Source organism: Pan paniscus, chromosome 3 (assembly GCF_029289425.2).
Source record: "Pan paniscus chromosome 3, NHGRI_mPanPan1-v2.0_pri, whole genome shotgun sequence".
In the NCBI taxonomy this organism is placed as follows: domain Eukaryota; kingdom Metazoa; phylum Chordata; class Mammalia; order Primates; family Hominidae; genus Pan; species Pan paniscus.
In genome coordinates, this window is record NC_073252.2 from 167,495,876 (window position 1) to 167,516,948 (window position 21,073).

The 21,073-nt window shown below is 39.1% G+C and overlaps 2 protein-coding genes across 10 annotated transcripts in view; one reads left to right on the forward strand and one right to left on the reverse strand.

The window, feature by feature from the left end:
• CLCN3 (chloride voltage-gated channel 3) overlaps window positions 1–4,028 on the forward strand; it is a 108,098-nt gene extending 104,070 nt beyond the window's left edge. For all 9 annotated transcript variants that reach the window (XM_034959404.3, XM_003821811.5, XM_055111998.2 and 6 more), the window contains one exon: window positions 764–4,028. In XM_034959404.3, the coding sequence (XP_034815295.1) occupies window positions 764–922 (159 nt within the window). In that variant the 3' untranslated portion in view covers window positions 923–4,028. The remainder of the gene's footprint in view (window positions 1–763) is intronic.
• Window positions 4,029–10,300: 6,272 nt separating this feature from the next.
• The window catches only part of LOC100991754 (histone PARylation factor 1), a 28,529-nt gene continuing 17,756 nt past the window's right edge, over window positions 10,301–21,073 (reverse strand). Inside the window, exons 6-8 of the mRNA XM_003821812.6 lie at window positions 18,512–18,599; window positions 12,548–12,720; window positions 10,301–10,549 (exon numbers count right to left, since the gene is read on the reverse strand). Of these exons, the coding sequence (XP_003821860.1) occupies window positions 10,418–10,549; window positions 12,548–12,720; window positions 18,512–18,599 (393 nt within the window). The 3' untranslated portion in view covers window positions 10,301–10,417. The remainder of the gene's footprint in view (window positions 10,550–12,547; window positions 12,721–18,511; window positions 18,600–21,073) is intronic.

The window sequence follows — 21,073 nt, forward strand, 5'->3', positions numbered from 1 at the left end:
CTTTGAAAAATTGGTTAATTTTGGTTAAAAAAGGGAAAGTGGCTGGGTGCAGTGGCTCACGCCTGTAATCCCCAGCACTTTGGGAGGCCGGGACGGGTGGATCACAAGGTCAGGAGTTGAAGCCCAGTCTGGCCAACATGGTGAAACCCTGTCTCTACTGAAAATAATTGGGGCATGGTGGCACATGCCTGTAATCCCAGCTACTTGGGAAGCTGAGGCAGGAGAATTGCTTGAACCGGGGACCCAGGAGGCGGAGGTTGCAGTGAGCTGAGATCGTGCCACTGCACTCCAGCCTGGGCTACAGAGCGAGACTCTGTCTCAAAAAATAAAAAAATAAATAAATGAAAAAGAGAAAGTATTGAGAGGATTTGGTCATCATTTTACTGCTCTCTTCATGTGATGGAAATCAATTTTCCTTCTCAAATGGGATCAGTATCATTTCCTAGTCATCCATCCATCCAGTTTTTGTTACTTTTTTGTTGGCATACATTAATCAAAATAGCTCTGCTTCATTGAGGCATGCAGTCCTCAGACTCTCGGTGGAAAGGCTGTCATACTATTAGTGACTATAGTAACTTTTTATACCAAAGGATGGTTGCTGGATAATTTTAATATCTTTACCAATAAAGTACTTTTTGGAAATACCAAATCAGGCTGCTTGCTTTGCTCTATTCCTGTCAACAAAAAGGATTTAGCTATAGATTTAGCTTCTCCTTTTATTTTCCCTTTTATTTCATAGGAGTCTTCTGTTTATTCCTTTCAGGCGCCTCCTTGGCATTATAACAAAAAAAGATATCCTCCGGCATATGGCCCAGACGGCAAACCAAGACCCCGCTTCAATAATGTTCAACTGAATCTCACAGATGAGGAGAGAGAAGAAACGGAAGAGGAAGTTTATTTGTTGAATAGCACAACTCTTTAACCTGAGGGAGTCATCTACTTTTTTTTCCTCCTTTACAAAAAAAGAAAGGAAATATAAAAGCCGGGTTTTTGCAACGTGATTTGCAAATAATGCTGGTGGAATGGAGGAGTTGTTTGGGGAGGGAAAGGAGAGAGAAGGAAAGGAGTGAGGTATTTCCCGTCTAACAGAAAGCAGCGTATCAACTCCTATTGTTCTGCACTGGATGCATTCAGCTGAGGATGTGCCTGATAGTGCAGGCTTGCGCCTCAACGGAGATGACAGCAGAGTCCTCGAGCACCTGGCCTGTTGCTCCAACATTGCAAAGACACATTATCAGTCCCTATTTCTAGAGGGATTACTTTGAATTGAGCCATCTATAAAACTGCAAGGTCTTGCCCTTTTTTTTAATCAAAACTGTTCTGTTTAATTCATGAATTGTATAGTTAAGCATTACCTTTCTACATTCCAGAAGAGCCTTTATTTCTCTCTCTCTCTCTCCCCTGAGCTGTAACAAAGCCTCTTTAAATCGGTGTATCCTTTTGAAGCAGTCCTTTCTCATATTGAGATGTACTGTGATTTTACTGAGGTTTCATCACAAGAAGGGAGTGTTTCTTGTGCCATTAACCATGTAGTTTGTACCATCACTAAATGCTTGGAACAGTACACATGCACCACAACAAAGGCTGATCAAACAGGTAAAATCTCGAAGGAAGCGAGAACGAAATCTCTCATTGTGTGCCGTGTGGCTCAAAACCGAAAACAGTGAAGCTTGGTTTTAAAGGATAAAGTTTTCTTTTTTGTTTTCCTCTCAGACTTTATGGATAATGTGACCGGGTCTTATGCAAATTTTCTATTTCTAAAACTACTACTATGATATACAAGTGCTGTTCAGCATAATTAAATAAAATGCTGCTGCTTTGACAGTAAAGAGAAGGAAGTATTCTGAGTAGCTGTATCTGGTATTAATTGCATGTTAAAACACTGGAATTTTTAAAATTGAAATTAGATCAGTCATTCTTTTCTTTTCTCAAGATATCTCATGGCTGACACTGAAGAAGAAATGTAATTCATAACTTGCACTAAATGTATATTTTTTTTCTTAAAAATTTACCATTCTTATTTATATTTTTATGGATTAAAATTTATAAAATACAGATCAGTTAATATTGCACTTAAGTAATTTTACCTTTTTAATGTGATTTTTATAGAATAATTCAGACTTACAAATACAGAGATATGAACAAAGTTTACAGTGGGAACAAAGGTTTAAAAAAAGGTTGTGGTTCTCTCTCTGTGATCCAGTGTGTACATAAACCTTTCTCTGATCTTTCACTGCCATCCTCTGGATTATGTCTTCTGACCTGTCCATTTTGACCCATTAACTGGAAAGTTGAAAAACTACATTAACTGGAAAGTTGAAAACCTACATTACTTTGGAGAATAAAACCGAAAGTTTGTGTTTACCTTCTTAAAAAAAAAATCAAACCAAAAATTTGAAAACAATAGAATTGCAAAGATAGCAGTTAAAATTTTAATCTGAAAATAACCTTTGAATCTCGGGCTAGATTACGTCCATATTTGAAGTGGTCACTGATGGTTTGAACATTTTTTGCAGGATGAGTTAAAATGCACTGGATTATATTTGGGATTTTTGTTTTTGGAATTGTCTGTTTTAATCACAGTCTTAATTCACAATTGGCAAAGGCAGTTTACTCAAAGGACTGGGCTAAATATTCTGTAATTATGCATTTTTGATAGGAAAATGAAATTTTTGCAAACAGACATTTTCTTTTTTTTTGGCTGGAGTGCAGTGGGGCATGGTCTTGGCTCACTGCAGCGTTGACCACCTGGGCTCAAGTGATAGTCCCGCCTCAGCCACCCAAGTAGCTGGCACTACGGGCACACGCCACCATGCCCAGCTAATTTTTTTGTATTTTTAGTAGAGATGGGGTTTTGCCATGCTGCCCAGGCTGGTCTCAACTCCTCAGCTCAAGCAATCTGCCTGCGTGAGCCTCCCAAAGTGGTGGAATTACAGGCGTGGGCCACTGCGCCTGGCCCAGACAGACAGTTTCTGAAACACAACTGGCAATGAGCTGTTTTTACATTTTGAAAGTGATTCTTCACTTCCTAGTTCTTAATTATAGTATACCTATTAAGATCTGTAAGATCCTGAAGACTTAGAAGATCATGAAGCCATATAAGAATGAGGATTGAAAGTTGAGCAAAATTTTCGGGATTTTGGGAAACATTCTTAGCTGTGCTATCTGCCTAAAATTATTCCTTATTACTTCTCTCCTTTGACAGACTTCAAGTTTTCTTCATAGCCCTTTCAAAGTTTTTTGGGCCATCCAGAGTAAAATCATTTCTAAATGATAGTTCTGTATATCTCCAACTTGTCTTAAGTGTATTTGCCTGTGTGCAACGTATTGCTAGACTATGAACTCCTCAGCATGGCTGCTGGATAACTTAATTGTCCTGAGTTAATAGCCTTCAAAGGACAAATCGGTTTCTTTGCAGATAGCTTCGTAAAACTTCACATGGAGTTTATTTTATCATATTTCCCTTTTTTATTTCTGCTCCTCCTTTAATTGCCCATCTTGCTTCAGAGACTGACATTTCAGGGTGGATATTAATTAAAGCATTAATTTTGTTTTTTGGTATATTTCTATCCCTAGTATTTCTATCTTACTGCTAAAATACAGGAAAAGTGCCGTATTTTTAATGCATTTAGTGGTTTTCTTTGGTGTTATCTGTTCCATTTTTCTTTTTCATACATTGAAGTGTGTCTCCTTTTCAACCAAAATAATGAAATAGTGGAGACCATGAAATTGTTGTGCCTGGCTAATTGGCAAATTAATTTACCAATATAATAAGTGTAGCGCCTTGTTTGAATACCCTTTTTGAGAAGGTATGATGAGAATGGGCAAGGGTGTCAGCATCTCTTCTTCTTAATAATTGTTTTCAGTTTTGGTTCACGAAGAATGCTTAGTTAATCTGTAATGTTGCCTAGAGCTGTATTTATCTGTTTTTATTTATACTAGTGTAGTAAAGCTGCATATCATTACAGTAAAAATGATTACTGTGATGAGTTAATCAGAAAATCTATTAAAATCTATATGACAATGTGTGGTTTGGCCTTTAATTATATCTGTAACAGTCCTCCCTCTTCACTGCTGCCCTGCGCAGTGTAGGCCGATATGCCTGGCACAGGGAGCCCCAAAAAGGTAATAATTATAATGCTTCTCTCAGGTTACAAAGCATTTCTACACTTTGCAAGCAAGGAGCAATAGAAGAGTAGATAGATGCTGCATTGACGGCAGGATGTTCATACCACCAGCAATGGTTTAGCGCCCCCATTTGTCAGTGAAAGCTGCAGGTCCACAGAAAACTGATTTCATTTCAGCTCACTTTCAAAAGTGATTTTTTTTTTTTTGGCAAGAAAAATTACGCTATTTGCATGAAAAGAGGTAAAACGATTTATTTACATGTCTTTAAAAAATCACCTTGGACATTTGCTAATAGAACTGCCAAAAGAGGGTGGTAAGTAACAACCTTTGATTAAGATGTGGTCTTTTACTATTAAGCTTTTAGTAAAAAGGAACACACTAAAAGTTCAGAGTAGATCATTTATATTCACTGAGTATTTACTGAGCAATTACTGGGCGCCAGGCGCTATTCTATGTTCTTGAAGTTTTCATTCCAGCAGGAAGAGAAATCTAGAGTATGTCAGATGGTGATAAATATGGATTAGTTCAGCAATTTAAAAAAATGATTTTTATGTACTGCACACTGTTACGAATATACAAAATCAGTCAAGAATCCTGTTACAGTTTTTGTAATGTACAAAAAGTGAAGGTGTGTGCACCCACCCCATTTTTATAGAGGGTGATCAGGGAAAGCCTCAGGGATAAGGAAGCATTTGAGCAGAAACCTACAGAAAGTTAGAGAAGGACATTTATCCGTGAGAAAAAATGTTGTAAGAAGAGAAAATGCTATATACAAAGGATTCTCCTGCCAGGTTCAAGGAACACCGAGTAGATCACTGTGGCTGGAGAGGGATAAGAGGGAAGAAAGTGGTAAGGAAAGAGGTTGGGGGTGTAGGCATTTGATTTTTATTCTAAATGAGAAGCCAGTGAGGCAGAAAAGTCACATAATGTGACCTAAAATATCTCTCAGACTCCTTTGTTGGGAATAGACTATAAGAGGGCAGGGGTGGAAGCAGGCTACCAGCTAGAAGGCTCTTGGAATAATTCAGGTGAGATGTGGTAGAGATCTGAACCTGATTGAAGCTGGTGGAGGTGGTGAAAGCAGTTGGATTCGAGACATGCTGAAGGTAGAATGGACAGGACTTGTGAATGGGTTGGATGTAGCGTGGTAAGTGAGGAGTCAAGGATGCCTGCAAAGTTTTTGGCTGAGTAATGACAGAACAATGGAATGGCCACTGGCTGAGTTGGGAAAGACTTAAGAATAGATTGGGGGTGGGGTGCTGTGTGCAGAGGAATTTTGGTTTTAGACATTGTTTTAAATGTCTTTCAGACTTCCAAGTGGGGGTGTCACATAGGCATTAGCATGTATCAGACTCGAGTTCAGGAGAAAGGCCCAGCCTGAGAGCTACACAGGGGCGGCATCATCCTGAGACAGGAGAGTACTGTGCATTGAATGCAGACAGAGAAGAGGTACAAGGACCGAGCACTGACACATGCTTATGTTTAGATTTGGGGAGGTGAGGAGGCAGCAAATGAGGGAGCTGCCAGTATGGTTGGGTTAGGAGTAGTGACCTTCAAAGAAGGGTATTCCACTGGTGGATATATTAAAAAATAAGCTGCGTGTGGTAGCTCAGGCCTGTAGCACTTCAAGATGCCAAGGCGGGGCAGCAGCATCTGAGCCCAGGAGCTCATGACTAGCGTGGGAAAGAGACTAGGTCTCTACAAAAAATTAAGAAATAAAAATATGAACTGGGCATGGTAGCACATGCCTGTAGTCCTGGCTACTTAGGAGGCTAAGGCAGCAGGATCACTTGAGCCCAGGAGTTGGAGGCTGCAGTGAGCTAAGATGGTGCTACTGCACTCCAGCCTGGGTGACAGAGCAAGACCCTGTCTCAAAAAGCAAGGGTAGTCCCCTAAACCAAATGAATAATAGTTTCAAGGAGCGATGATTAACTGTCCCGTGTTGCTGATAGGTGAAGTAAATGAGGGCTCAAAATGGACCAATATAGAGAGAACTGATAACTTCCCCCAGAGTAGGTTCAGCGCGATGGTGGCAAGCCAAAGCCTGAAAGGAGTGGGTCCAACAGAGATTGGAAGAAGAATTGAAGACAACGATTGCAATTCTTCCTATCAGGTTTCCAGGAAAGTAATACGTGATAGTTTTAAGATGCAGGATATTATAGCTTCTTTTCCTGTTGTTGGTTTGACAGGGAAAATTAATCAGAACGATCGGGTTTTAAGATGCAGGAAATTATAGCCTTTTTGTTAATGATAGGAATGTTTGAGAGGAAAAATAGAGGAGAGGACCTCGAGTAGGCAAGGAAGGATGGGGTCTTGGGCACACATTCAACCTTCCTTGGGTAGTTAGTTAGTTGGTAGGGCAGTGGGATTCTGTTAAAGTTATTTTGGTGGCTTCTATTTTCTCAGTGAAATAAACTGAGGATGAGGGTGGGGGTTGGGGGTTGAGAGATGAGAAAGTAGGATTGATGGGCATCCAGTGTGGCAACTTGAGGTTAAAATAAGACGAGCTGCCATGGTTGTGTTTTTTCTCCAGCCACCTGATACTGAGCAGACTCTGGTAAGGAATAGGCAGTTTTAAAAATCTGCCTTAAGGTTAACAGATAAATACAACAAATGGAGAGAAGGGCAGTGGAGTGGAGGATGCGGGGGTGATTGTAATGATGGGGAGTAGAATCTAAAGGCTCGGTAAAGAGAGAATCAGGAATGGAGTGGGTGAAGAATGAAAAAGGTGGTTACATTTGTGAATTGTAGGGGAGTGTCGTGTTGAAAAAATTTTGGGGGTACTAGAGGGAAAGAGATGGATGAGTGATGATGTTAAGACAGTAGGATGCTTGAGATTGAGATTTGGGAGGTTTTCATTATTGGTACTGAGAAGGTACTAGTTTCTAGTTTGTCAATCAATCCCTAATCTAGATCATTGAAAGAGTAAGTCAGGGAACTGAGAGGTTAGAGTATTGTAGGGATCACCTACATATATATATATACATACATGTATGTATATATATAATTTTTTTTTTTTTTTTTTTTTTTTTTTTTTTTGAGACAGAGTCTCACTCCATCACCCAGGCTGGAGTGCAGTGGCACGATCTTGGCTCACTGCAACCTCTGCCTCCTGGGCTTAAGCAGTCCTCCCACCTTAGCCTCCTGAGTAGCTGGGACCACAGGTGTGCACCACCATGCCTGGCTAATCTTTGCTATTTTTAGTAGAGATGGAGTTTCACCATGTTGCCCAAGCTGGTCTCGAACTCCTGGCCTTAAGCTGTCTGCCCACCTTGGCCTCCCGAAGTGCTGGGATTACAGCTGTGAGCCACCGTGTCCAGTCAGACATTAAAATTAATTATGATAGGAATAGTTTGGACAGAATGCCATTAAGCTGGTAAGGTCAGTGTTTGAGGTAATGCAAAGGTCTTAGGACACTGCAGATTAGTTTATAGCAATCTGTTTTGCAGCTTTCATTTTTCCTTGGGTGTTATCATTCTACATACATGTTTGAGAGGTTATACAGAAACTCCATTATTGAACTCCAAGAGGTGAGCTTAGCTAAATTTGAACTGGTAATGATTTTCTGTTAAATCCTGATTGGATCAAGGTTCTTCATTCATGAAAGAGCCTAGGCACTTAAACTGTGTTCTCAGAGAACAGAGGTATATAGATGCCATTTGGAAGCTACTATAGCAATTGAGTGACCAGATCCTAGGTAATATTTAGTGAACTAGGTTTAAGTGGACTATGCCTTTAGTTAAGGAAAAAGATAAAATTTGGTATCTTCCTGTAGGGAGCTTGCTCTTTAATGAAAAATGTTCAGTAGTTGGAAGATAGTACCTCCTGAAACAGGTTAGTAGCACTCTGACACAACTGGTTGGAGTTTGAGACTGGAAATCCACATTTCTTATTACTGTCTTCAGGAAACTCCATTCACAACTGTATCATCTGAATTATAACCACCATATTCTTAGAGTTTGTGTCCAATTTCTATCTTGGCTCTGATGTGCCCAGCTTCCTGAAGATACATTCGTATTAGGTTTCTGTAAGGAATGGATGGAAAGCCGATTCACCTTTTTTGTCCCCTTTCATTTGTTCCTTGATAAAAAATCCTTCTGGAATCCATATTACTGATAAAGCATATAAAAAAATCTTACAAACTATACAGTTGAGACTGTTGGATCACCAAGTGACAAAATTAAAGGAATCTAAGTTTCCAGCTAAACAAATATTTAATGAGATACATGAATTTGGATATTTTTTAAGTGTGTTAACATTAGGGGCAGTATTTAGAAATGGTTGAGCCCGTTAGAAACTAAAGAAATCTGAGGAACAAAGCTCGAACTTCTAACGTTTAAAATTTATAGCCTAAAATTATTTAAGATCAATGTGATTTGGTCACTTTTTCTAATAAAATATGTGTGAGCTAACTGTAACTGTAATGTTTTAATATAAAACAAGTTAATAGTTCAGATGGTTCCAGGGCCTGGAGCTACTTACCTAACTAAAATGGCAGTTCCTTAAAACCTGAGACCTCCCCATTAAGAGCTGTAAAAGTTCCTGCACAGTTATGAAAGGGAAGCTGAAGATCTTTTCAGTTTCATTTTGGTTAAGATATTATACAAAATATACCTACCTTGAAGAAAGCATCTTACCTGCCTCCAAAGGCAACATGAGCCATTGGCAGAAAGGAACAGATTTTGTTTGTGGCAGAGATTTTTGACCCCAGAAGACTTTTTGTCTGAGAAGTCAAGAATCCTTAACTCCCAGGCATCTTATCAGTTTCCCAGCTCTTGCCAGTTTGATTCTGTCTAGCACTGAAGAACATGTGACAGGGTCATTTTATTCACAAAGTGCAATTCCAAAGGTTTGTGTTACTGAGGGGAATATACATCCATAAAATACATGCCCTTAAGAAGCTTGCAGCCTAATTGGGGAGATGAGGAATGCTACTTATATTTAAAATTCTAAGTGTTGTCTTTTAATAGTTTACTCATACCCTTATATAAAAAAGAGTAAGTACCTCAAATATATTTTAAGGGGACAGCTGACAGAACTTTGGAGAACTACTGTCTAGTCAATAAATTATTTGAGTAAATCACATCAATCTTACACAATGTGGAGGTTTAACTAGATGACCTGGGATGGGGGGACGGTGCTTTTCCATCTTGAACTTCATAGAAAGGGGAAAAAAGCTTATACACTCCTCAGCCCCATCCAGGAAGTTTGCTATTCTGCATTTCATGGTCTGCCCTCTACCTATTTTTTTTTTGGAGACAGAGTCTCGCTCTTGTTGCCCAGGCCGGTGTGCAATGGCTATCTACTGCAACCTCCACCTGAGTTCAAGCGATTCTCCTGCCTCAGCCTCCCAAGTAGCTGGGATTACAGGCGCCTGCCATCACACCCAGCTAATTTTGTATATTTAGTAGAGATGGGGTTTCACCATGTTGGCCAGGCTGGTCATGAACTCCAGACCTCAGGTGATCCGCCCACCTCAGCCTCCCAAAGTGCTGGGGTTACAGGCGTGAGCCACCACGCCCGGCCCTGCCCTCTACTTTTAAGGTGAAAGACATGTAATCAGGTTTAAGGAAAATCTGGATCTAGTAAAACACAGCTATCCGCAGATTCGTACTAAACATCAATTGAAATCATGTGCAATGAAAAACTTTAAAATCTAAAGTAATGGTATACTGATTACTATCTTATACTAAAACTATATACTATGTATCAATATACTAAGCTATATTAGTAAATGGCTGAGTCAAGAGAAGATTTAAAATAATATGCCTAATGGGATAACTGGACTACTTACTGGGAGTCACCTGGAGCTACTACTCGAAATGCAGTTTGGGTAGGTCGGGGTCAGGCACCCTGGAAGAGTGCTTATTGCAGTGTCATGAGTCTCCTAAGTTTCCTTCTGTTCCCCTCTTCTCCTGCCATAAACCCAATCCTTAAAGCTACAGCTATTAACTCAAGACTCAGAAGAAATATTCTTAGTTGCCCATGTGATAAATATTGAAACAGGACTCTGTAAGGATGGTCTAGTTATAGCCACAGGCATTAGACAGTGGCTTCCTGTGACATTATCAGAGGGTGACTTTAATTGTCCTCCAAAATGTGATTAGGGTCACCATTTAGGTGATTTGACTGCCATTTTTTTGCACATTAAAGAAGGAAAACCAGGCAGAAGAACCTTATAAACGTTTTTAGTAAATGTTTATTTTTTGTATTCCTTAAAAACAAAACAAAAATCACAAGTTTAATACTAGTCCTTTGAAATACTGTACACCAATCAAAGCCACCTTACTCATGCAGCAAGTTGGTCTATGTTCTCTTTACTTCTGTTTGCCAGATGCTCCTCAATAATTTCTGCAAACAGATTCCTCTTCAACAGATTATATGCAAGAGGTAAAAGCTGGCCAGCAACTTTATGAAAATACTGAAAAATAAAAATATAACATTAAGCAGAGAATATAGCAGATATCCTAATAAGTAGCAGAAAATATATCAACAAAGCACTTGTTTAACAAAGGCTACTTCCAAAATCATTTTAGCTACACCCTCAGGTGGTTAGTGAACCTAATTTAAGGACAGGCGCCTGGCATTCTAAGAGGCAGTCTTGTTGCTCTAGATGACTAATGGCATATCTTGAAAATTAAGAAAACCAAATTAAATCTGAGCTTCCTTATTCCCTTAGGTTTTATCAACTTTTTCTCACCCCAAACAATGCCCACAAATACCTTTTATTCTCTCCAGTGTATTCCCAGGCAAAAGTTTAAGCTTTATTTTCCTCAATTCTGTAAGAATAGCTATGCTGAAAGTGAGTTTTCAGATCGTATTGCCTTTATCCTCAAATTCCTTCTCTCCCCCATCCCTAACACGTACTGCCTCCCAATCTCTGTTAAGAGTCACTGCCTTAGGCTTATCAAAAGATTTTAGATTACTGCTATTATCTACATATACCACCTTTTTGCTGATCATAATAAACATTTAGCCCTTAACATGCGGTAAGCACTGTGCTAAACCTTTTTATAACTCATACATGTTATTTCATTCTCACAACAAGCAAGTTTGCTATTCACAGGTTCACATCTTATGGCTCTACTTATTTATGGCTAGGGCCTCTCTAGCAGGTCAAGTACTATTTGGATTGGTCAATGACTGTCATTCTGGCTGTTAAACATTTTGATTATTTTTACTGATAACTATCTATGAGGTGGGCAAAGAAAAGTAGTATAATATGGTTTGTAGCAGGGTTCTCAAAATGTACACCTCCGACCAGGAGCATCAACTTCACTTGGTAACTTGTTGGAAATGCAAATTCTCAGGACCCACCCTAGAACTCAATCAAACTTGGGGAGGGTGGGAAGACTGCCAGTGTGCGTTTGGACAAGCCTTCCCATTGACGCTGATGCACGCTAAAGCTGGAGAGCTACTGGTTTGGTCTTGCTTTTCCCAGTGTGGTCTGTAGAGCAGCAGCATGACCGTCACCTGGGAGCATGACAGATATGCAGTCTCAGATCTCATCCTGGACCTACCGATAGAGTGCATTTTAACAATGTCTGCAGGTGAGTCATATGCATTTTAGTTTGGGAATTACTGCACTGATTTAGGCACTGATTCTGGAGCCAGACTGCTTGTGTGAACCTGGGCAAGATGCTTTGCCTCTCTGTGACTTGGTTACAAAGTAGGTTAAATGAGAATTAAATGATCTGCGTGTGGGTATGCACTCGTGCACATGTGCACACATATCTTACAGGTAAAGAAACAGATGCAAAGGTGTTGGAAAGCTTGCCCGATCTTACACACTGGGAAGATGTGATTTACAACCAGTTTGGCCCCAGAAACAGGTCATATCGGCTACACCTTATTGCCTCTTTGATCTTCAGGCAACTATGGTCGAGTAAGCACTGGTTTAGCTATTAAGTAAAATGTTCTTATTTAATGAGCAATTAGTTAACGGTAAAACAGCATCTCTTATAAAGCTTAAATAATTTAAAGTGTATTTTTCATCTAAGAATTTAAGCACAATAACAAATACCCCCACCACAATGGAAACGAAATGGAGCCTAAGGTGTGTGCACACACCCCCATACCTAGCCCCAAACGTACACACACGGCAAGAAGGCATGTCCCTATAATGTGTCTAATGAGTAAATTCACTTTAATGTGAGCCTGAATGCAAATAATCTTCACCTTTGAGTGAATGCAAATATTCACCTTTGCCAGAATATAAGATGAATTTAAAACATTTTTAGGACATGTATGTTAAAAAAATCACTTCAAAAACTTCATTTTGAAATACAAGCTGAATCCCTATCTTACCTCTGCTGGAATTTGGGGGTATAAATGTGCATGTATTCATGTGTGGATGTATGTCGCGGGGAGAGGAGGGAGGTGTGGCAGTGGGTAGCAGGTGGAGGGTTTTTTTACTCACATGTGAGCCATAGCAAAAGAGATCCATGCCCAATTCAAGCCCCATGCCATAATCACATTCATCATTAGCAAACTGCACAAAAGTCATCATTTCCTGAATGGGAGCAAAAGCTTTTAGTCTCTCCTCATCACTTGCAGCCTCAACTATTGTCTTGCAAATTCTCTTGAGGTCAGCTGAAAGAAATCAATAATATAAAAGATTATCTACATAGTTAGAAAATGAATCAGTCTTCAAAGGTAAGAAGATTATAAAGAGGGTTTTTCCTCCTAAGACTTTGTACTAATACAACTTGTGCCACCTTGGGTAGTAGTCTTCAGCACTCTAATTTAGAATGGCAATTTGGTAATTTTTCTACTTAGGATTCAAGCTTAAAAACAGGTTAACAAGTATTTCTTTATTAACGACTATTTCACAGGATTTAGTTACAGTCACGATTTTTTTTTTTTTTTAGACGGAGTCTTGCTCTGTCACCAGGTTGGAAAGCAGTGGTGCGATCTCGGCTCACTGCAACCTCTGCCTCCCAGGTTCAAGCAATTCTCCTGCCCCAGCCTCCCAAGTAGCTGGCACTACAGGCACATGCCACCATGCCCAGCTAATTTTTGTATTTTTAGTAGAGACGGGATTTCACCATGTTGGCCAGGATGGTCTTGATCTCTTGACCTCATGATCTGCCTGCCTCGGCCTCCCAAAGTGCTGGGATTACAGGCGTGAGCCACTGGGCCCAGATACCGTCATGATTTTTTTTAAAAGTCTATTCCATGGTGGTCATCATGCGTTTACATAAGCTTTAAAGATTCAGCAGACTAGTCCAGGAGTTGGCAAACTTTGGGCAAACCTGGCTCACCCTGTGTTTAACTGCCCTCAAACTAAGTTTTTTTCGTTTTTAAATGGTTGAAAAATCAAACAAGAATGTGATAGATTATGTAGCCCACAAAGTGTAAAACATTTACTATCTGGCTGTACATGGAAAGTCTGCCAGCCTGGTTCATGCACTATATAGTTGCCTCTGTATCTGAGGGTTCTACATCCTTGGATTAAACCAAGTGCGGATTGAAATACTCAGGAAAAAAATAAAACATACGGATTTTAAAAATACAGTATAACAACTATTTACATAGTGTCTATATTAGGTATTCTAAGTAATCTAGAAATGATTTGAAATATACAGGAGGATGTGCGTAAGTTATGCAAATTCTACACCAACTTATTTGAGGGACTTGAGCATCAGATTCTGGGTATCCTTCGAGGTCCTGATACTAAGACAACTGGATTAAAAAATAATCCAAGTAGGCAAAATTTGTTCTTTTTGCCCTGTCCTACCTTGTTTGCTAAAAAAAATTACTGACTTGTGACTTGTGGTGAACTAAACCCAGAAAAAGACAACAATGTAAGGGACAAGAAATCACTGCAGAATTAAACCTTTAACTAAAACCTTCACCAAATTGGGAGAAGAGTAGGTATGGCAAGCATGCGTTTGAGGTAAGAATAGAGAGAAAATGTCTAATATTTACCTAAAGAATATATTTTTACAAATTAACATTTCAATTTTGGCTTTCAAGATTTTTTTCATTCTTTCTGGATGTTAATGTACATCAGATTTCAGGACGCAAATGAGATGGAAGTATGAACAATATCTATTTAGACTTCCTTTTGACAAATTGTACGTCCTTTTTAACAAACAGTACTTCTTTGAGAATGAAAGAATGGATATTATTCAAACAAACCAACAAAACATTTCCAAACAGGTGGCTGCCATACTGGGGGAGAGGAAGACTGGTTAAAACATTAACAATGATACTTCAGAATGATAGGTGATGTTAAATTCTATGTATGAGGCACAACGTTCTGATGAGACTAACGAAAAATATCAGGTATGATATTACCAGGGACGGGCTGAGCGCAGTGGCTCATGCCTGTAATCCTACTGGGAGGATTTGGGAGGCTGAGGCAGGAGGACTGCTTGAACCCAGGAATTGGAGACCAGCCTGGGCAATGTGGTGAGACCCTGTCTCTACAAAAAATAGAGAAATTAGCTGGACTTGGTGGTGGACACCTGTAGTCCCAGCTACTTGGGAGGCTGAGGTGGGAGGATCACCCAGTGCAGGAGGTGCAGGTTGCAGTGAGCCGTGGTCATGCCACTGCACTCCAGCCTGGGTGACAGAGTAAGACCCTGTCTCAAAAAAAAAAAAAAAATTACCAAGGATGGTATTAAAAATATACTATATACTAGTGCTTTTAACCCCAGTCTATGAATATCATTTGGTTCAGTCTTGATGATAGTACAGAATACATGCTGTTACCCCAGTCACAAAATGTGTTTTGTTCCCTTTCCCACTTTTGGTGGACCAGTATCGCATTGAACGAATGGCAAACTGCACCACCTACGTTTCTAACTATCTATAAACAGTAGTGACATATTTGTTGGTTTGAAACCTTTTACAAATTAAATTATTTTACATGAGCTTCATGACATTCCTTTCTTCAGAAAAATCAGTGCTGATCATTTCAAGAAAACAGATGAAGCTTTCTCCAAAAACCTCCTTAAGGATGGAAAATAAGTGGTTCCTCCCTGTAATTGTGGGTGTAACTGATTGACTGGGACCCTTAGAATCTCTCTCGCTGTGCTCCAGTCAGCCACTACAAATCAGGGTGGGTATGGAAGTGAAGAATTTAAAGTTTATCGCTTTCCAGTATCTTATTTTCTATTTTTATACCTGGCAAGTCACATATGGACTAAAAAGAATAAGCAACTTATGCAAATTACTAAGCTAGAAAAACACTGAAGAACAGAGATGAAAATATTCAGCTCACCATCAGTACAAGGAAAAATATGTTCTTCCAGCAATAAAACATTCTACAGAAATTTCATTTAACTGAAACCCAAACTTAAAGAACATGAGTGAAGCCTTAAGTTAACTATTCAAAAATGATGACTTAAATGTTTCTACTCAAAATACTCAATTTAATGAGTTAGGAGTTTCACTGCTGAATTCTTACTATATGCCTGCCACTACTATCAACTAGAATACTTAAATTAAGCTACAGTAGTTCTGTCAAGGTAAAAATCAGGCAACTAGGCAGGCAACTCTTCTTACTTCGGATAGTAGTATGCACTCTACAGTCAGAAAACCAAGTATGAAAACCAGTGCCCTCAGCCGGGCGTGGTGGCTCATGCCTGTAATCCCAGTGCTTTGGGAAGCCAAGGCAGGTAGATAACTTGAGGTCAGGAGTTCGAGACCAGCCTGATCAACATGGTTGAAACCCTGTCTCTACTAAAAATACAAAAATTAGCTGGGCATGGTGGTGGGTGCCTGTAATCCCAGCTACTCAGGAGGCCGAGGCAGGAGAATCACTTGAACCTGGGAGGCGGAGGTTACAGTGAGCTGACACCCTACCATTGCACTCCGGCCTGGGTGACAAGAGCAAAATTCCATCTCAAAAAAAAAAAAAAAAAAGAAGAAAGAAAGAAAAAAAGAAAACCAGAGCCCTTACTGACTAATGCTAAGCACCCTGAGTCTATTTCCTTTGTGAACATGGGAATAAGACCTACAATAAAGAGTTGGGTGAGAATTAAATACATCACTTGTTAAAGTGAATCATGACACTGACATTTAAGAATTGCTCAATAAAACGTATCTTATTTGCTAAGTTAAAGCGTTATTGTGAGAAGCTTCAAAGGGTTAAGAACAAACTTAGTTGTGATTTGCTAATCATTGTCACATTAACAAACTGCCAGTCAGTTATACCTCTTGGCAAATGACACTGGCAAGAGCAAGAAGATTAGGTCCTTCAGTCTTAATGTTTTGCTACCACTTCAAAACTAATTAAATACAGAAGGATCTAATGCCTAGAATAGTAGACTTGGATATAAAACCCCAGAACCACAACTACCGCAGGGTAACAGGCTTTACTCCAGGGCACTACAATTTAACATCCATCACCCCAAAAGCTTTAGAGACTGCCCATCTCTACAACAAATGTGCGCAACCTTTCCCAAACGAGATAGTAATCATGCTTTTTAAAGCTCTCTCTGTGAGCAGAGACACGAAGAGAAGATGACTTAGTGTAGAAGCAGAAGACTGACCAGTAGCTAGTGCCCACAATGGTCCCATCAGAGACTAATTGACTCTGGCTTCAAAGAGGAGATATAGGACAGATCAGCCTGTCTAAGAGAAATACAGTGTGGGTTACATTGTTTCCAGTATCCACATGAAAAAAGAAACAGGTGGGGCAGGAGAAGGAGCTAAAACAACAACAACAACAACAACAAAAAACAGGTGAAATTAAGATATTTTATTTAACCCATATTTCCAAAATAGTATTATGTCAACATATAATCAATGTAAGAAACATTTAATCCTGTTTTAATTTACAAACTTAAACTAATTAAAATTATACAAAATTACAGGCCAGGTTCAGTGGCTCATGCCTATAATCCCAAAACTTTGGGAAGCCGAGGTGGGTTGATCACGTGAGCCCAGGAGTTCGAGACCAGCATCGGCAACAGAGTGAGACCCCATCTCTACAGGACAAAAACAAAAACAAAAACAAAACCCACCAATTAGCCAGGCATGGTGGTGCACACCTGTAGTCCCAGCTACACGGGAGGCCGAGACAGGTTAATTGCACCACTGCGCTCCGTCCTGGGTGACAGAGTGAGACCCTGTCACAAAAAAAAAAAAAAAAAGGTAAAAAATAAATACGAGTTACAAATTTTGTTGCAGGAGCCACCTGTGAGGCACTCAGTGGCCATCACACTGGACAGCTCAGCCACATTCGTCTTCCCTATGGCACTCCTCTAAGTGGCAGGGGTACAGCAAAAACAGGTCCGTATGAATAGCTGCCATCTAAGACATCTCTACCTACTGGCTGGAGACTCTGCACAGTAAAATTTGAGAAGAACTGCTTTAGAGAACTGGTTTAAATGCAGATGTCCAGGTCACAACCCCAGAGACTGGTAACTACCAAGGCTAGTTAGTTCTGTTCTGAAAAACAGACGGCCAAATACGTGCGTTGGGCAGGAATATGTGGTTCTTTGAGAAGATGCTAAGTTTGATTTCCCTTTAAGTTTTATCCCCCCAGAAGAGGATGATCAATAAAGGAATACCAGCAGGGCTGTTCACGATAAGGGAATGGAGACAAGGGGAAAAGAGTTGAGAAGCGATTTTAATTCTCGATGTTTAATGTAGCAATAACTAGATTATGTGCAGTGGTCCATTTTCAAAGTGTTTTTATACTTACAGATGACGTAGTTCAGGATCTTGGGCTTCTGAAAGCTAAATCATTTTATAGGCAGATGAAAAAATGTTCACAAAGAACCATAAAAACACAATTTCAATAATTACTACTTTGCAAGTTGACTGTAATGTCAAAGGTTCCGAAATAGTTCCCAAGAAGCAGGCAATGGGTTAAAATTCTGAAACCCCATCTCTACTAAAAATACAAAAATTAGCTGGGCATGGTGGTGGGTGCCTATAATCCCAGCTACTTGGGAGGCTGAGGCAGGAGAATCGCTTGAACCTGGGAGGCGGAGGTTGCAGTGAGCTGAGATTGCGCCACTGCACTCCAGCCTGGGCTACAGAGCAACACTCCGTCTCAAAAAAAAAAAAAAAAAAAAAAAAAAAAAACCACTGAATTTTGAACACTGAGGCAAGCATTTTGTTAAGTATTTTAATACTTGTTTACACCCCAAATTCCTTTATGAAGTGCATATGATTAGCTTCATTTTACAGATGAAAAAGACAAGATTTCACAGGGTTAAATAATTTGTTCAAGGCCACACAGCTATGAACTCGGTTTTAATTCAGGAATGACTGACTCTAAAACCTAAGCTTACTCTTTATTACTAAGGTCTAGCGACTGTGTCAGAAAAGGTGTATGGACATACCTACTTCCCAATATAAGTAAAACCTTTATTCATGTGCATTAACATATATGCACATGTTTACATATGAAATACATTACCATCTGTTTCAGGGAGCTCTCGGTACCCAACATCATTTTTATCTACTGGAACAACCAAGCCTGCACCATGAAAGGTCTTTGTCACAACCTACATTAAAGAAAAGAATAAAATGTAATCATGGTAAGCAGACATCAAAAAAAAAAATCCCCAAATACATAAACCCTCAACATTTCTGCCAAAATGTAACATTCAATCACATTTTATTTCAGTAAATTTGGACTCCAGGGTAAAAATTTAACACTATTTTTTTCTTGAAAATTAGCTAAAAGTTAAACAGTTGAAGTAATCACAGAACAGTGAAATAATTGGCTTTTCTTAATTGTGCCAGTCACTTGGAAGTCTGCATCCTGATTTGTTAAGGAAGAACCCAATACATCCTAGAAGGCAAGCCAAAATATCGGTTTCCTCTAAGGTCAAAGTACCTTCTGGTAGAAAGCACAGAGGAACCTGGGTCTAAAAGAAAAAGAGTAACAAATAGTTCTTGTCAGCAAGAAGATATGGTAGGACAGAACTCCTCTCATCCATCCTGCCAAATTCAGACCCCCCTATTTTTACCTGGAATATTTAGGCTTCTCTGCAAACTTCCCAAAAGTAGGGCAGTTTCTAGGTTTGTGGTGTCCTTTATGGAGGCAAATCACATAACCAGTGAGCTTTTATTAAGTGGTAGTCTTCAAAGACAAAAACAGGCCCAACTACAACTACCACCATAACCCTTCCAGTTTCCATTCTTCCTTTAGCTCATGTTAGTGACATTATTTTTAGGTCTTTCCTTAGCAAAACATCTGTACAAATATTCCACTTCTTTGTGCAATTCAATGAAAAGTTTCCAAGGCAGAGGAAGGACACAACCCAAAAACCAAACTCCAATTTTAAAGGCCTCTCACCTAAGTCTCTATATCTTAAAGATTTTTTTCTCTCTAATCTCCCTATTCTCCCAGTCTCTTGCTTCTTTCATTATCCTTTATTAAGCTGCCAGAAAGGGCAGATTATTCAAAGGAAGTTATCAGACAACTGCTTACCACTTGGGAAAAAAATGAAGTCATTGTCTTCTATCTTAATCTTTCTATCAAGATAATCTGCAGCTGGATTTCAGAATTAAATGTAAAAATAAAGCCATACACATATACACCATGGAATACTATGCAGCCATAAAAAAGGATGAGTTCATGGACTTTGTAGGGACATGGATGAAGCTGGAACCCATCATTCTCAGCAAACTACCACAAGGACAAAAAACCAAACACTACATGTTCTCACTCATAGGTGGGAATTGAACAATGAGAACACTTGGACACAGAGTGGGGAACATCACACACTGGGGCCTGTGGTGGGGTGGGGGGAGGAGGGAGGGATAGCATTAGGAGATATACCTAATGTAAATGACAAGTTAATGGGTGCAGCACACCAACATGGCACATGTATACATATGTAACTAACCTGCACGTTGTGCACATGTACCCTAAAATTTAAAGCATAATAAAATAAATAAAAAATAAAGCCATAAAACTACTCGAAGGTAAATTTTAAAAAATAATTTTGTGATAGAGAAGAGTTGACTATATAAAAATAAAAAGTCTATCCAGTGAAATCAAGTACACAAGACAAATTAACTGATAAAATATATCTGCAAAATGTAACAGTAAATAAAAATTAATGTCTTTAAACTATAAGGGAGTCTAACAAAGGAAAAGACTAACATCCAAATTAGAACACATGTAAGAAAAAGACTAATTCTAACCCTGATAGAGAAATGGGCAGAGTTCAGGCAGTTAAAAAAAAATACAATGGCCAACAGAGAAAAGTATTTAACGTCCTTTATAATTAAAGAAATGCTAATTAAAACTGCAGAATTTTATACCTACCAGCATGGAAAAAACTAAAAAGACTAAAGAAAACCCCCCAAAATTAGAAACAAGCAAAGAAAAACTACAAACACACATACACACACACAAACTACTTTGGACCTGGCAATACTACGTCTAGGAATTTCTTCTAAAAAAATAACCAGATAAGTATGAGAATAAAGGTATAAAAGGATATCTATGGCAGGATTGTGTTTGTGAAAAATCTTAAGCAACCCAAACTTTGACCATAAGCACAGTATTCTGCAGCCGCTCAAAATTATGAGGTAGATCTTAAATTGGCAATATGAAATGATAAACATACCATATTCATAAGTGTAAAAAGCAGGACATAAAGCACTGATAATGAAAGAAAAAGACAGCAGTGCTATAGTTGCCAGCTCAGGCTGAACAACATAAAGAATGATGGTAATATGTTCAGATTTTTCACAGATGATTACCTGTACTAATTATCCATGAAGAGGAATCAATTAAGAAGTCATCAGAATTGTAATTTTATTAAGAAATTAAGAAGAATAAGATTACAAATTTAGGAAAGCTGTATAGGGGTGGGTGACATCCTGAAGCATGGGATCACAGGTGGATGGAGTGCCACACCATCATTTTACGCATCATTTAACCAACGTTCCTTATGAAGAAATCCAGGTATGAAAAAGGTGAAGTGGCAGAGAGCCAATTAGTAAGAAGATGGGGTGGAAA